Source organism: Equus asinus, chromosome 5, assembly GCF_041296235.1.
Source record: "Equus asinus isolate D_3611 breed Donkey chromosome 5, EquAss-T2T_v2, whole genome shotgun sequence".
Lineage (NCBI taxonomy): Eukaryota > Metazoa > Chordata > Mammalia > Perissodactyla > Equidae > Equus > Equus asinus.
Genome location: NC_091794.1, coordinates 15,722,063 through 15,737,906, shown reverse-complemented (window position 1 = coordinate 15,737,906; position 15,844 = coordinate 15,722,063). Strand labels below are relative to the sequence as shown.

Genomic DNA, 15,844 nt, shown 5'->3' with positions numbered 1-15,844 from the left:
CCTGAAATATAACCACATTGATTACTGCTCATCTATAGCTTTATAGCCGAGGGATGGAAAACAGCTAGAAATTAAATGTGGCTTAGCTGCATGAGAGTTACAGAAATGCAAATTAAAACAACAATGCAATGTCCACGTTGTTCAAAAATGTAGCAAAAAAATTAAATGTCTAACAAAAACACGTTAGTGATGATGTAGGGAAATGGGAACACTCACTCAGCTACTGGGAGTGGGAATTAATACTGGATAGAAACTTGGCAGCTTTTGGTAAAATGGAAGGAGTGTAAACCAGGTGACCCAAAAGTTCTACTTCCAGATATCCCAGGGAACCTCTCTCACATGTGCACAAAGATAAGTATATAAGGATATTCATTGTAGCATTGTCTGTAATGCAAAATACTGGCAGAATCTAAATGATCAGTAGAGAAATTGATACTTATGATATATTTTTTATTACAGAATATGACAATCCTTAAAAATGAATGAACTAGATGTCCTTGATTCAATATTAATAAATCTTGAAAACATACTGTTGAATAAAAAAAGAAGGTTTCAGAGGAGTGATGTCAGCATCATGGCAGACTGAACTCTTCCCTTAGACTCTCCCCCCTAAGATACAACAAAAAGCACATTGATAAACTAACAGAGGACATTCACACAACACAAAATACATGTGAGAGGCCCACGCAGCCATATGTCTGAAAGTGGAGGTGCTGGACCTCCTGGAGGAAGTGGAAAGAGGTAAGGGGATCTCCTCTCCCTCTCCAAATGTCAGCAACCCAGGGCACAGGACTGCACATGGCTCTGAGAAAGGGGAAAGGGGCAGCTCTCCAAGGAACACCTTCACTCTCCAAGTTCTGTCACAGCCCATGGGAAAGCCCCAAACAGAGGTGGCTAAGCTATTGTGGGGGTGTTTTCATCAAGCCAGCCCCTCAGGAGAGCAGACAGTGAAGGCAAAGCAAGAATGCAGCCGGGATCACACAGGTGAAAGATAGTGCCCCTCCTCCCTCCCGGTGCTCCAGTTAAGCTGGTTGGCCAGAGTGCCTGTGCATAAGTTAGAAAAGCAGCAGCTGTGAGTGAGTGAACTGGAAATCACAGATAGGACCTGTCAGCATAGACTACAAAGGACAGGCACAGTCACCAGGGGTCACAGTGGCCTCAGAATACACAGCTCTTGATTGCCCCCAGTGGTGGCAGGTGGAAGCTGCAACCACATACCATCACTATGCAAAGGCAAAAATCCACCCCATCAAATAGGATGAAGAGGTATATTAATACTCCAGACCAGAAGGAAAATGACAAGCACTCAGAAATCAATCCTGAAGGCACATAAATTTATAACCTAATGACAGAGAATTCAAAATAGCTATCATAAAAAAACTCAACAAGTTACAAGAAAATACATATAGACAGTTCAATGAAATCAGGAACAAAATTAATAAACAGAGGGAATTATTCACAAAAGAGATTGAAACTATAAAGAAAAACCAATCAGAAACTTGGAGATGAAAAACACAATGGCTGAGATAAAGAAAAATCTGGACTCCCTGAATAACAGAGCTGCTATTGTGGACGACAGAATTAGCAGTCTGGAGGACAGAAATATAGAAATACATCAGATGGAAGAGGAGAGAGAACTAAGACTAAAAAGAAATGAAGAATTCTCCGAGAAATATCTGACTCAATTAGTAAATGTAACATAAGGATTATAGGTATTCCAGAGGGAGAACAGAAGGAGAATGGAGAAGAAAGCTTGTTCAAAGAATTAATAGTTGAGAACCTCCCAAACTTGAGGAGGGAGCCGGAAATATGAGTAAGAGAAGCTAATAGAACTTCTAATTATACCAATGTAAAAAGACTTTCTCCAAGAATGTAGTAGTAAAACTGGCAAAAGTCAATGACAAAGAAAAAATATTAAGGGAAGCAAGGCAAAAAAAAATAACTAACAAAGGAACCCCTATCAGGCTTTCAGAGGATTTCTCAGCAAAAACCTTACAGGCTAGGAGAGAGTGGAATGATATATTCAAAATTCTGAAAGACAAAAATTTTCAGCCAAGAATACTCTATCCAGTGAAAATATCCTTCAGATATGATGGAGAAATAAAAACTTTCCCAGATAAACAAAAGCTAAGGGAGTTCATCGCCACAAGACTCTCCTTACGAGATATGATCAAGAAGGCCCTCGTACCTGAAAGAAAAGGAAGTGGTTTAAAAAGCCTTAGGAAAGGAGATAAATACACAGACAAAATGAGAAAATTGCAGCTCTCTATCAGAACAGGTTAGCAAACATTTAATTAACAATAAAGATAAAAGGAAGAAAAGCATCAAAAATAAATATAATCTCATCATTTTAACCACAAACTCACAACACAAGATGGAATAAATTGTAATAATGATAACTTAGAAGGGGAAGAGGAAAGAGATGGAATTGCCTTAGTCTAAGGAGATGAGAGACTATCAGAAAATAGACTATGTCATCTACGAGATTTTTTACACAAGTCTCATGGTAACCACCAAACAAGTAATCAGTACTGAGACACAAATGATAAATAAAGAGAAAACTGAGAAAACCATCATAGAGAACTACCAAACTGAAGTGGTAGTCTGAAATACATGGGACAAGAAACAAGAGAAATACAGAACAATGGGAAAACGAGTGATAAAATGGCAGCATTAAGCCCTCATATATCAATAATCACTCTAAATGTAAATGGATTGAATTCACCAATCAAAAGACACAGAGCGGCTGGATGGATTAAAAAACAAGACCCAAAAATATGCTTCCTCCAGGAAACATATCTCAGCTCTAAAGACAAACACAGGCTCAGAGTGAAGTGATGGAAGATGATACTGCAAGCTAATGGCAAACAAAAGCAAGCACATGTTGCCATACTTATATCAGACAGAGTAGACTTCAAGATAAAATAGGCAGTGAGAGACAAAGAGGGGCAGTATATAATGATAAAAGGGACACTCCAGCAAGAAGACAAAACACTTATATATGCATGTGACACAGGAGCACAAAAGTACATAAAGCAACTATTAACAAACCTAAAAGGAGATATCAACAATAAGACAATAATAGTAGGAGACCTTAACACACCACTTACACCAATGGATAGATCATCCAGACAGAAAGTCAACAAGGAAATAGTGGCTTTAAATGAAAACCTAGACCAGGTGGACTTAATAGATATATACAGAACACTCCATCCAAAACCAGCAGAATACACATTCTTCTCAAGTGCACATGGAACATTCTCAAGGATAGACCATATCTTGGGAAACAAGGTAAATTTCAATAAATTTAAGAAGATCGAAATCATATCAAGTATCTTTTCTGACCATAATTCTATGACACTAGAAATCAAGTAGAACAAAAAAGCTGGGAAAGTGACAAATATGTGGAGACTAAACAACATGCTACTAAACAACTAATGGATCAATGAAGAAATTAAAGGAGAAATTAAAAAATATCTGGAGGCAAGTGAAAATGAAAATACACCATACCAACTCATATGAGATGCAGCAAAAGTGGTCCTAAGAGGGAAATTCATAGCAACATGGGCCCACCTTAACAAACAACAAAAATCTCAAAGAAATCTTAACCTACACCTAAGAGAATTATAAAAAGAAGAAAAAACAAAGCCCAAAGTCAGCAGAAGGAGGGAAATAACAAAAATTAGAACAGAAATAAAGGAAATTCAAACCAAAAAATAGTTGAAAGTAACAATGAAAGTAAGAGCTGATTCTTTGAGAAGATAAAAAAACTTCACAAACCTTTAGCCAGTCTCACTAAGGAAAAAAGAGAGAAAGCTCAAATAAATAAAATTAGAAATGGAAGAGGAGCAATTACAACAGATACCACAGAATATAAAGGATTATAAGAGAATACTATGAGAAACTATATGCCAACAAATTAGACAATCCAGAAGAAACAGATAAATTCTCATACTCATACAACCTCCCAAAACTGAATCAAGAAGAAATAGAGAATCTGAATAGACCAATCACAAGTAAATAGATTGAAATAGTAATCAAAAAATCCCCAAAAATAAAAGTCCAGGACCAGATGGCTTCTCTGGAGAATTCTACCAAACATTCAAAGAAGATTTAATACCCATCCTTCTCAAACTGTTCAAAAATGTTGAAGAAGATGAAACACTTCCTAACACATTTTATGAGGCCAACATCAACCTCATCCCAAAGCCAGACAAGGACAACACAAAGAAGGAAAATTACAGGCCAAAATTGCTGATGAAATAGATGCAAAAATCCTCCAACAAAATATTGGCAAACTGAATACAGCAATACATTAAAAAGATCATACACCATGATCAGGCGGAATTTCTACCAGGGATGCAGGGATGGTTCAACATCTGCAAATCAATCAACGTCATACACCACATTAACAAAATGAGGAATAAAAACCACATGATCATCTCAATAGACACAGAGAAAGCATTTGACAAAATCCAACATCCATTTATGATAAAAAAAAACTCTCAATAAAAAGGAGATAAAAGGAAAGTACCTCATATAGTAAAGGCCATATGTGGCAAACCCACAGCCAACATCATACTCACTGGGGAAACACTGAAAGCCCTCCCTCTGAGAATAGGAACAAGACAAGGGTACCCACTCTCACCACTCTTATTCAACATAGTACTATGGTTTTGGCCAGAGCAATTAGGTAAGAAAAAGAAATAAAACAAACACAAATAGGCAATGAAGAAGCAAAACTCTCACTGTTTGCAGATGATATGATTTTATATATATACAGAACCCTAAGGAATCTATTGGAAAACTATTGGAAATAATCAACAACTACAGTAATGTTCCAGGGTACAAAATCAACCTACAAAAATCAGTTGCATTTCTATACTCTAATACCGAACTAACAGAAAGAGAACTCAAGGATAAAATCTCATTTACAATCACAACAAAGAGAATAAAATATCGAGGAATAAATTTAAACAAGGATGTGAAAGACCTGTACAATGAAAACTATAACACATTTTTGAAAGAAATCAATGATGACATAAAGAAATGAAAATATATTCCATACACATGGATTGAAAGAACAAATATAGTTAAAATGTCCAAACTACCTAAAGCAATCTACAGATTCAATGCAATCCCAATCAGAATCCTAATGACATTCTTCATGAAAATAGAACAAAGGATCCCAAAATTCATTTGGAGCAACAAAAGACCCTGAACAGCTAAAGAAATCCCGAGAAAAAAAGAGCAAAGTTGGAGGCATCACAATCCCGGACTTCAAAATATACTACAAAGCTATAGTAATCAAAACAGCATGGTACTGGTACAAAAACAGACACACAGATCAATGGAACAGAATTGAAAGCCCAGAAATAAACCCACACATCTATGGACAGCTAATCTTTGACAAAGTAGCCAAGAACAAACAATGGAGAAAGGAAACTCTCTTCAATAAATGGTGTTGGGAAAACTAGACAGCCACATGCAAAAGAATGAAAGTAGACCATTGTTTTTGCCATACACAAAAATTAACTCAAAAATGGATTAAAGACTTAAAGGTAAGACCTGAAACCATAAAACTCCTAGAAGAAAATATAGGCAGTACACTCTTTGACATCAATCTTAGAAGGATTGTTACGAATACCATGTCTACTTGGGCAAGGGAAACAAAAGAAAAGATTAACAAATGGAGCTTCATCAGATTAAGGAGCTTCTGCAAGGCAAAGGAAACCAGAAACAAAATGAAGATACACCCCACCAACTGGGAGAAAATATTTGCAAATCATGTATCCGACAAAGGGTTAATCTCCAAAACATATGAAGAACTCATACAACTCAACAATAAAAAAGCAAATGACTTGATCAAAAAATGGGCAGAGGATATGAACAGACATTTTTCCAAACAAGATATATAGATGAGCAACAGGCAAATGAAAAGATGTTCAACATCACTAATCATCAGGGAAATGCAAATCAAAACTACACTAAGATATCATCTTACACCCATTATAATGGCTATAATCACCAAGACAAAAAATAGCAAATGTTGGAAAGGATGTGAAGAAAAGGGAACCATCACATACTGCTGGTGGGATTGCAAACTGGTGCATCCACTATGGAAAATAGTATGGAGATTTCTCAAAAAATTAAAAATAGAAATACCATATGACCCAGCTATCCCACTGCTGGGTATTTATCTAAAGAACTTGAAATCAACAATTCAAAGAGATTTATGCACCCCTTGTGTTCCTTGCAGCATTATTCATTAATAGCCAAGAAGTGGAAGCAATCCAAGTGCCCACCAACTGAAGATTGGATAAAGAAGATATGGTGTATGTATACACACACACACACACACACACACACACACACACACACACACTGGAATATTACTCAGCCATGAAAAAGACAAAATCATTCCATTCGCAACAATACAGATGGACCTTGAGTGTATTATATTAAAAGAAATAAGCCAGACAGAGAAAGACAGACACCGTATGATTTCACTCATATGTGGAAGATAAACTAACACATGGACAAAGAGAACAGTTTAGTGGTTACCAGAGGGGAAGGGGGTTGGGGGGTGGACATAAGGGGTGAAGGGGCACATTTATATGACAATGTGACTGACAAATAATAACATACCACTGAAATTTCACAATGTTATAAACTATTATGACCTCAATAAAATTAAAAAAAGGAAAAAAAGAAGGTTGCAGGACAAAGTGCAATAAATTAATTTACTACAAATATAGTAAAACTAAAAACCTGGAAGGATAAACATCAAATTTATCATAGTTGTTGCCTCTAGGGAAGCAGAGAGGGAAACAGCTATGGAAAGCAGTTCAAAACAGAACCTCAACTTTACACAATGTTTTATTTCTTAAAAAGTAGATGTAAGGCAAATATTTTCAAATGTTGGCATTTGTTCATTCTGAGTGGTGAATGTTACTGTTCTCTACGGTGTTCTCTGTTGAAAATGTTTTCTAATTAAAAAAAAAAATTGCAGAGAATTTCTGTGGTGTTCTGAGTTACCAGCCAGAGGCTAGAGCACAAACATAAAAATGACTCTTTAAAAAGATTCTGATAGTACTTGAGAGTGAAGGACATTGTTAATTGCCTACCACCAACATCAACTCTTCTCTTCCTTCTTCCTGACAGAGTATTGATAGTGACTCAAATATCTTAGCCCCATTTCAACTCAGACATGCACACCCTCCCAGTCCATTTGCTTTGGTAAGGCTAGCTGCACCCCTGGTTCCAGGGATGGCTCTCATTGGTCTACAGGTCGTCCCATGTCCTTTGCCACTGTGATTGGTGTAGCGACCAAGGCCTGAGCCAACCATCACGGGAAGGATGCTGGAATGGGCTCATGACTGTTTAAACTACTGAGGTGTGAGGGGATATCATCTGGGGATTTTTGCTCTTAAACGAAGGCTCCTGGAAGCCAGCTTGCTGCATCCTCCAAACATCGTTGGGTAGAAAGAGAAACCCAGGACCTGTTGTAGCTATTTTTGCCACCATCGGTTCCCTGATAGCCTGAGGATAAACCAGCATGCAGGCTGGGCACAACCAAAGGGTTCTCAGAGAAAGGGATCCAGAGTCACTAGATAGACCAACCACACGCCCTTTCTACCTTGGGATTTGCAGAGGGTGACCTGATAAATGTCCATATTATTTAATCCAATTGAATTCGGTTTTCTAGTACTTTCATCCCAAAGCAGCCTATTGCTAAGTTAGGTCAAGTTATACTGAGGGACCTTTCCAGATGTCTGTTGGTGGATTCTACCTGACCTGCTGCCTAACACCTAGCGCACGGCCCACCTACAGATCCAGCCATGGGATCAACATTCAGTGTCGAGCATTTTCTAGTCTGAAAGGTAGTCAGAGAGAAAAGATGGTACGACATGCAGAAACCACGCCCTGTGGTGAGATGCCCTTAGATCACATCAATTCAAGTAAAATGTCATTTAATTCTTACAGGCATGACTTTGGCATTTTTTTGGAAGGTCCCAGGATAAGACTCCTATAACTCAAATCCATGTAGTTGATGTAAATTCTAATTACCGAATTGGAAGTTGGAGTAATTAGGGCAGACGTGGTAACAAGCACTGAGCACTCCTTCCATCATCAGCGCGATGCCCATAGCATAGAAGAGACCAAAGTGTTTGGGGATCCCATACTCCTGAAACAGGAGAAAGCACGGTCAACAGAAAGCTACTCATTAATGACATAGCCACAGAACCTAGAAACCTAGGCTTCTGGCCTTGTGTGGTTCATTGCACATAGTCCATCATCACATCATCAAGCCAGATGTCCCTCCCCTTTGCAGATCCTATTTGGAACCATAACCCTTCCTGGCTCCTACTTCTGATTTACCCTCCCTCTCCTCACCATGGCGAAGATGTCCTTGGCTTCCAGGGCTCTTCGATGGAGAATATCCCGGTGCAAGACTATCAGCAGGAAGAGGAAGCCCAGGAGCACGTGGCCCAGGTTACTGAGGATGTTGTTGAAGGCACTAAAGGGATGAGATAGAAACCATGAGAGTCAAGGCCATCAGAGATTCAGAGAACAAATGAATCATGAATGAGTGAGTGAACTCAGCTTCTCGTATTTTCCACCACTAAACTTTCAAGAGATTTCAGGACTGGAAGATCATCAGGAATCATCTTTAACCTAGCTCCTTCATTTTAGGATGCGTAGACTGTGATAATGTGTATGTTTCCTCTCAGCAGTGCCTGCTTAGCTTCCCTAGCACCCGCCCAAGCCTCTCTTGTCCCGGTGGCGCTGGCATGGAACCAATCCTAGGAAAGAGAGCTGCTCCAAAGACAGCAGTCTGGCCAAGCTTCAGCTATACTGTGAGAGGGAATTCTCATAGATGGGCCCATGTTACGTGTCAATATTTCAGCTGTGGAACTGTGAATTTCAGGATATGTGTCTGTTGGTCACAGCCAGCAGCTTTATTTCAGGAAACTGAGGCTGGTTCAGTTCTGGAACAAGATGCCAGGCTCCCAACCCCCAGGCAAATGCTCTTCCCACTTTGTCATGTTTTGGTGGCTAGAGCATGACCTTAGAGGCAGCAGGCCTGGGTTCGGATCCCGACATCACTAACAGCGAGGGACCTTCAACAAGTCCTTACACTCTTCATCTTTAAAAGAGGTGAGAATGACCCCACCTAGCTTATGAAGCTATTTAACAGATTGAATGACTAGCAGCTCATGTCCATGCATGAGCGTCATCACAGCCAGGGACCTCATCTTTTCAAAGACATCCCTGCCTTCTCCTCAGCAGTTTATTAGGAACGTTTCCTGAGGCCCCCACACAGGAATGAGAGGAGCATAGGTTCTTGATTTTATTCTTTTTACCCTTGACTGGGGTAGTTTTCCACAGTTGTTTTTAGTATTTTTAAAACCTGAAATCACAACATTACGCAGAAAGGAATCTCTAAATGCCTCAAGAGTAACTAGAGGACTGGGTCTACCTCAGGCTGCCCAGGGGGTGAGCACAGAGGAAGTTGTAGTAGCAGATGTCCTGGTTGCCAGTGACGTGGACCACCTGCAAGACCAAGAGTGAGAAGAGGAAATGCAGATTTTCTCCGTCCCCTGAGCCCAGCCTGAAAGCACAAAAAGCAGACTCTGCTCACAGTGATAGTCAGTGATTTCCAGTGTAACCAGCGCCCCTCCTCGGCAGGGGATGGGCCATTGTCTGCCACCTTTCCCCAGCACAGGCACATTTCATTTAAATGCCACTGTCTTGCTTTGAACTGAAATATTCTGTGTCCTCCATGTCATGGCCTCAGTGTGGATTCAACTGAGTACGTTCCCTTTGTTCTCATTATACAAGAAATGTGAAAAGATGCTGACATTGGGACATGCCTATTAGGACTGTCATGATATACGATGTCCTATTTTCTAGACGAATGCTCGGAGGGTAGGGAGCTGTCCCATCCTCTATGTGGAAATGATAACCACAGGGCAGGGAGACATGGGAAGATGTGTGTTCAGTTTTCCATATTTATCATTAAGAACCTAAGAACATTCCCAAATCACAGGACAGCTATATCTTCTGACAAGGCCCCTAAATATTCAGAAAATATTTAGATTATAAACTGTGGTGCTCAAACCTCATAAAGGCCTTGTCCTCATCAGATAATAAGTATGAAATTGGCTAAATATTATAAAACCATTGGCTCCAAACTTGGCTGTATGATGGAATCACTGGGAGTTTAACCAATGATGTGACTGGTTCCACTGTCAGAGACTCCGATCTAATTGGTGTGGGGTACAGCTTGGACACTGGGACTTTAAAAAGTTCCCCAGATGATTTTAACGCACAGCAAATTTTGAGAGCCATTGCATTAGAAACACCTCCAGCCTCATGGTATTCTAAAAGGACTTTTGCATGTATAATAAATCCTAGAGAAGGTTCTATGAAGGAACAGCGGGGATTCTCAAGCTGTTTTAATTATGATATTTATTTGTTTATTGTAGTTTTTATTTTCTATTTTAATATTTTATTAGTTTTGTGAAGATGTTTTTAGCTTTACAAAAAATATTTACCCTCAATGAGAGGGCACGGACTAAATTAGACATAAAGTTTCTTTGTTCTGCTCTAGAACTTTATTCTACTCATTATCCCACGATGGTGGAAAGTTCAGACAGGTAAATAACAGATGCAGTTGATAGATTTGATGACTGAATGAGTGCAAGAGAGAATATTCTCAGCTTGGTAGACAAAATAACACAAGAGGTCCCAGGTCCCTCTGTGATAAAACAATCAAGAACTAGACTTAAAGATCAGTCAAATATGAATTATTAGAGAAGTCCGATTGGAACCCAAACGGGAAATAATTCTTGGACTGATCCCAAGTTATGCTTTTCTCTGTAAGTCATAGCAAAGATCTCTCCCTGCAGGAGGAAAGCCAAGATTCTGGGGTTCAGGACAACACTTACTGTCTGGTAGGTGATGACCAGCTGGATCACAGGCAGTACATAAAACACAGCAATAGTGATGATGTTCCTATGCAGGCAGAAAGAAATAGTTATTTCTGAATTAACAATGGAATCTTTGCTCACTTTTTTAAAAGAATGCTTGCACCTTATAACTCCCTAGTTAACTCACAAAAGTAATCAGAAACTGATTGTGTGGCTCCTCTTTCTCCAGTCATTTGTAAAACAGTGTCAACTATACTTGCTTCTGGTTTAACCAAATTATTAACGAGAGCCTATCTCTTTAGGATCTTGTTAGATTAAAAGTGACCAGAGTCTAAGTAACGGGTGATGGATCATATGAAAGGGATGTGACCCTCTGAGGTATCGCTTCCAAGGTTCCGGGGTTCCAAAATGATGGTCCCATTACGGAATTCCATGTGGCCCCACCTGTCCCTTTTTTCCCCCCTCAATATCCTTATCCAGGTAAAAGAGCAGAGAAAAGAATGGGAAGAGCTGTCACAAGCATCAGTCTGGGGTTTCTGAGGGGAGGGACCAGTCCCTGCCAGGCAGCTCAGCCTCTCAGCTCGGAGGGAAGCTGCTTCTGTGTGTTTGACCATCACATGTCTATTTATCATTGGCTGGTGATAAATAGGGTAGTTTCCAGCTACTCTGAGAAGCTCTAGGCATCTAGTCCCTGAAACCAAGAGCAAGGCCTGGTGAGGAGAGGAGGGAATGGGTACAGTTTAGCAAGTCTCCTAGAAGGTAGTGACATTAATGTTATTGTTAGATTATCTTTCTGGAAGAAGACTTTGGGTGCTCCCTAAACATATGGGATTCTGCTACTATTCTTTTTTCTTTTTTTTTTATTGAGTTAATGATAGGTTACAATCTTGTGAAATTTCAGTTGTACATTAATGTTTGTCATTTGTGTTGTAGGTGTACCACTTCACCCTTTGTGCCCACCCCCACCCCACCTTTCCCCTGGTATCCACTAAACTGTTCTTAGTCCACATTTTTAAATTCCTCATATGAGTGGAGTCATACACAGATTATCCTTCTCTAGCTGGCTTATTTCACTTAACATAATTCCCTCAAGGTCCATCCATGTTATTGCAAACGGGATGATTTTGTTCTGTTTTGCAGCTGAGTGGTATTCCATTGTATATATGTACCACATCTTCTTTATCCATTCGTCTGTTGATGGGCACTTAGGTTGGTTCCATGTCTTGGCTATTGTAAATAATGCTGCAATGAACATTGGGGTACATAGGACTTTTGGGATCGCTGACTTCAAGCTCTTTGGATAAACACCCAGTAGTGGGATGGCTGGATCGTATGGTAGTTCTATTTTTAATTTTTTGAGGAATCTCCATACTGTTTTCCATAGTGGCTGCACCAGTTTGCATTCCCACCAGCAGTGTATAAGGGTTCCTTTTTCTCCGCAACCTCTCCAACATTTGTTACTATTAGTTTTAGATATTTTTGTCATTCTAATGGGTGTAAGGTGATATCTTAGTGTAGTTTTGATTTGCATTTCCCTGATGATCAGCGATGATGTCTGCTACTGTTCTTATTTTTACTTTGTATTTATTTAATTTAGGACCAGTTTCCTTTTTTAGCTTATTTTTGTTTTTCCTATGGAATGTGACCTGGATCCTTGAAACACCTATATGTGCATCTCATTGAACACTGAGACCCGTGACATAAGTAACTGTGGCTTTTTTTTTTTTCTTAATTTTTTCTTTTTGAGGATGATTAGCCCTGAGCTAACATCCGTGCCCATCTCCCTTTACTTTATACGTGGGACCTCTGTCACAGCATGGCTTCATAAGCCGTCTGGAGGTCTGCACCTGGGTTCCAAACTGGCAGAGCCCAGGCCACCGAAGCACAGGGCACAAACTTAAATGCTACACCCCCAGGCCAGCCCCAAGTAACTGTGGCTTTTACAAAGAAAACTTTAATTCTACTTAAGGGAACCATGGTCCTGCTGGTCATCTACTCACCAAAAATAAATCTTGTACTTTTTGCTGATAATTCTTCGATCCTTCCTGGACAGATCTGACAGGTAAAGGAACATCTGGATGCCAAATAAAAAGAGAAGGCAAACTGTACTTGGCTTTTTTCTGCATAAGATACAAAGGAGAGCTTTACAAATTTCAATTCAATCCCTCACTAGGGATTAAAATTATTTAACAAGACTTTTCTTTTAATTTTGCTTTTCCCAGAATACCTTAATAAAAATTCTAGTATTTCTCTTGGAATAATAAGGATTGGCTGATGTGGGAAATCTGTTGGGAGTCTTGAATGCCTCTTATATCTCAAGAATTGGTTTCCCAGTTTTCAGAGACGTCCACTGTGTGGTTCTTGAATCACAGGGTTGAAATTATGCAATTCACTGCATATCCCTTACTAGATACAACACAATATAATAAACACACACAAGAAAGAAATGAGCTCCATTCCTGAAGGATGATATGTACAGAACTGGGCATTTTCCCAGGTACATCCCTCAATGAATCCTTTCTTCCATCTGGTTGGATCCCTTCCTCCTTTATTATCCTCAGTCAGCCCCTTCAGACTCTGGGGGTTGTTTAACGCTCTGTTCTCTTTAATGCTCTCACTTTCTTCCTCCAGAAAGAAGTGCTAATTAACAGAGTGTTGCTTTTAGTCTGTAATTATGTCTTATCTAAAAAGCCCTCTGGGAAATCTGACTTCCCCTGAAGGGAAAATAAAAAAAGGGAAACTGAGGCATTGCTGAAGTTGTATTCGACTGCCAACTTGGTGTCCTCCCCAAGAGTATGGCCAGGCATTGGTACCTTGGTCCGGATGATGTTCTTATCACTCTCAATATCCGGCATGGTGTCGAAGTCAGTCTCCTCGACGGAGCTGTCCGTATCTGACTGGTAGGTATGTCCCCCGTCAGAGGAGGACATCTGCCTGCCAGGACTGGAGCTTGACTCATCTGAAACAGAAAAGACTCAGCCACCTTCCAAAGTCCAGAAGAACCGATGGAGCCCACCCCTTCCTTTCTTCAAAAAGCACAGAGCTGACTCATTCTTGAAAATGTTGTGTCGGTAAAAACTAACTCCTTACCCATGACACATGTTCTTTCTCTCAATTCCTCCTCAATGGACTTCTAATTTTCCTCTTCTCCTATTTTTATATTTAGATTGTCTATTTCTAGGGCTGAATACATATGAGAAATATAAAGGCATCTGCTCTGTTAACTATTTGGATGAAAAGATAATATTATGCTTATATTTCATGCTTCATATTTTAAAATATGAACATAAATATATAACCATACACATGCACATAGTTATGTATAGCATCCACCACATATATGTGTAAGCACATACATATCCGCAGCTAGACATTTCTTGTAGATAAAGTATTTGTACACAGAAATCCCCCACATGCCATATCTGTGATTATATAATGAAAACAACATTCTCAGGAAGAAGAGTCCTTGTGTTCCCATGAATGTTTCCCAGAGCAGATGGGAATTTGTGCAGCTTGATGAGCACATGAGCCGAGCCTACCTTCCGCTTTATTTCTTCTGTTCAGATGGTTAAAAAAAAAACCCTGTTCTTGCAGAGCCAGAAATAAGTCGCCTGCACTGAGCCCACATGCTCCTCAAAGTTACAGAATGAGAGGGCAGGGATCCAGGATTCCCGGTCCCTCTACACTGACATTTAAGGCACTTCATAGGCCCACAGGTGCCAGGGAAGTGCATGGAAGCATCAACGCACCCCTACTCTGACAAGACAGGGGTAGGATTTCTGGCCCTTTCAGGCCACTGAATGAACCCTGGGGGTTGCGTGTGCATGACTGGGTGGCAGTGAGCAGGTTCAGTTATGAAGTTAGCCCAAATGGAAGATCATCAGGCCTCAGCCGTGTTCACCTGTAGCACAGCCTGAGTCTTCTCATCGCCCTTACTCCACTGAAACCTGAGAATGAAACAACTGGTCAATTGATGGGCTCCCTGACATCAGACTCGGACACATCTTTCATGCCCTAACTCAGGCTGGGTGTGAAAAAATTCCCATGGGGGCTTTAGAAATTGATGGCAACCGTAGTAGGGAATTCTGCTCAAGGATGGCTAGCGGACCCAAGAAAGAGAACAATAGAACTGGAGAAAGTTAGAGCTGGAAAGAGCCTTCCAGATCATCCAACCAATTCATCTTATAAACAAAAGACAATCTTCTATGATGACTGTCTTGCCAACTCTCACAGTTATTAGTGGCTGGAAAGCCCTCTGTATCCTATTTTCTGGAGAATAAAGAAACACTCGCGTGAACGGACTCATTGTAGGAAATACCTATTGCCCCATAATTGCTCCCTTCAGGGGTGCTGGCAGCAATGGGATGTGACACCGCCATATTTCCAGAGCCTGTTAAAGAGAAAAGCAAAGAGGCAGCCACTTTATGTGCAGTTGCTAAAACAAAAGAACACAACTCTAAGTAGTTTATTGAAACTTTCTGTGTATCAGCCACTCTTCTAAGTTCTTTCCAGGAATTTACTTTTTTAATTTTTCAACAACTCTATGAGGTGGGTACTATTATTCTCACCTTTTTAAAGACGATAAAAGGGAGGTGCTGAGAGATCAAGTAATTTGCCCGGAGTCAGTCAGATAGTGGATGGATAGTGGTTCATTGTATTGGTCTCGGTCAATTATTAAACTTAATTGAAAAAAAAAAAAAGAAAAAATACAGGAATTTTCCTTCAAAACATGAATAACTGGCACTAAGTGTGTTACTTTCATGGAGTGCTCACGAATATGCTTCAAAGGAGACAAGGAGGTTGAGGCTCATTTGCATCTCGACCACGACAAACTCACATTTTAAAAGGTATCTAAGCACAAGTCTCTTGCTTTTTAGCTTGACTGCTGCTGCCCGTGTGCCCCTGTT

The 15,844-nt window shown here is 39.9% G+C and overlaps 1 protein-coding gene across 6 annotated transcripts in view; it reads right to left on the bottom strand.

Moving 5' to 3' along the window:
• Nucleotides 1-15,844, bottom strand: part of SIDT1 (SID1 transmembrane family member 1) — a 116,002-nt gene that overhangs the window by 17,465 nt on the left and 82,693 nt on the right. For 5 of the 6 annotated variants that reach the window (XM_070508853.1, XM_070508852.1, XM_014838629.3 and 2 more), the window contains exons 11-17: nt 15,256-15,327; nt 13,751-13,896; nt 12,938-13,011; nt 10,956-11,022; nt 9,485-9,558; nt 8,398-8,521; nt 8,071-8,188 (exon numbers count right to left, since the gene is read on the bottom strand). In XM_070508853.1, the coding sequence (XP_070364954.1) occupies nt 8,071-8,188; nt 8,398-8,521; nt 9,485-9,558; nt 10,956-11,022; nt 12,938-13,011; nt 13,751-13,896; nt 15,256-15,327 (675 nt within the window). Of the gene's footprint in view, nt 1-8,070; nt 8,189-8,397; nt 8,522-9,484; nt 9,559-10,955; nt 11,023-12,937; nt 13,012-13,750; nt 13,897-15,255; nt 15,328-15,505; nt 15,616-15,844 lie in introns of those variants that run through there. The other variant, XM_070508854.1, reaches the window with a different exon arrangement.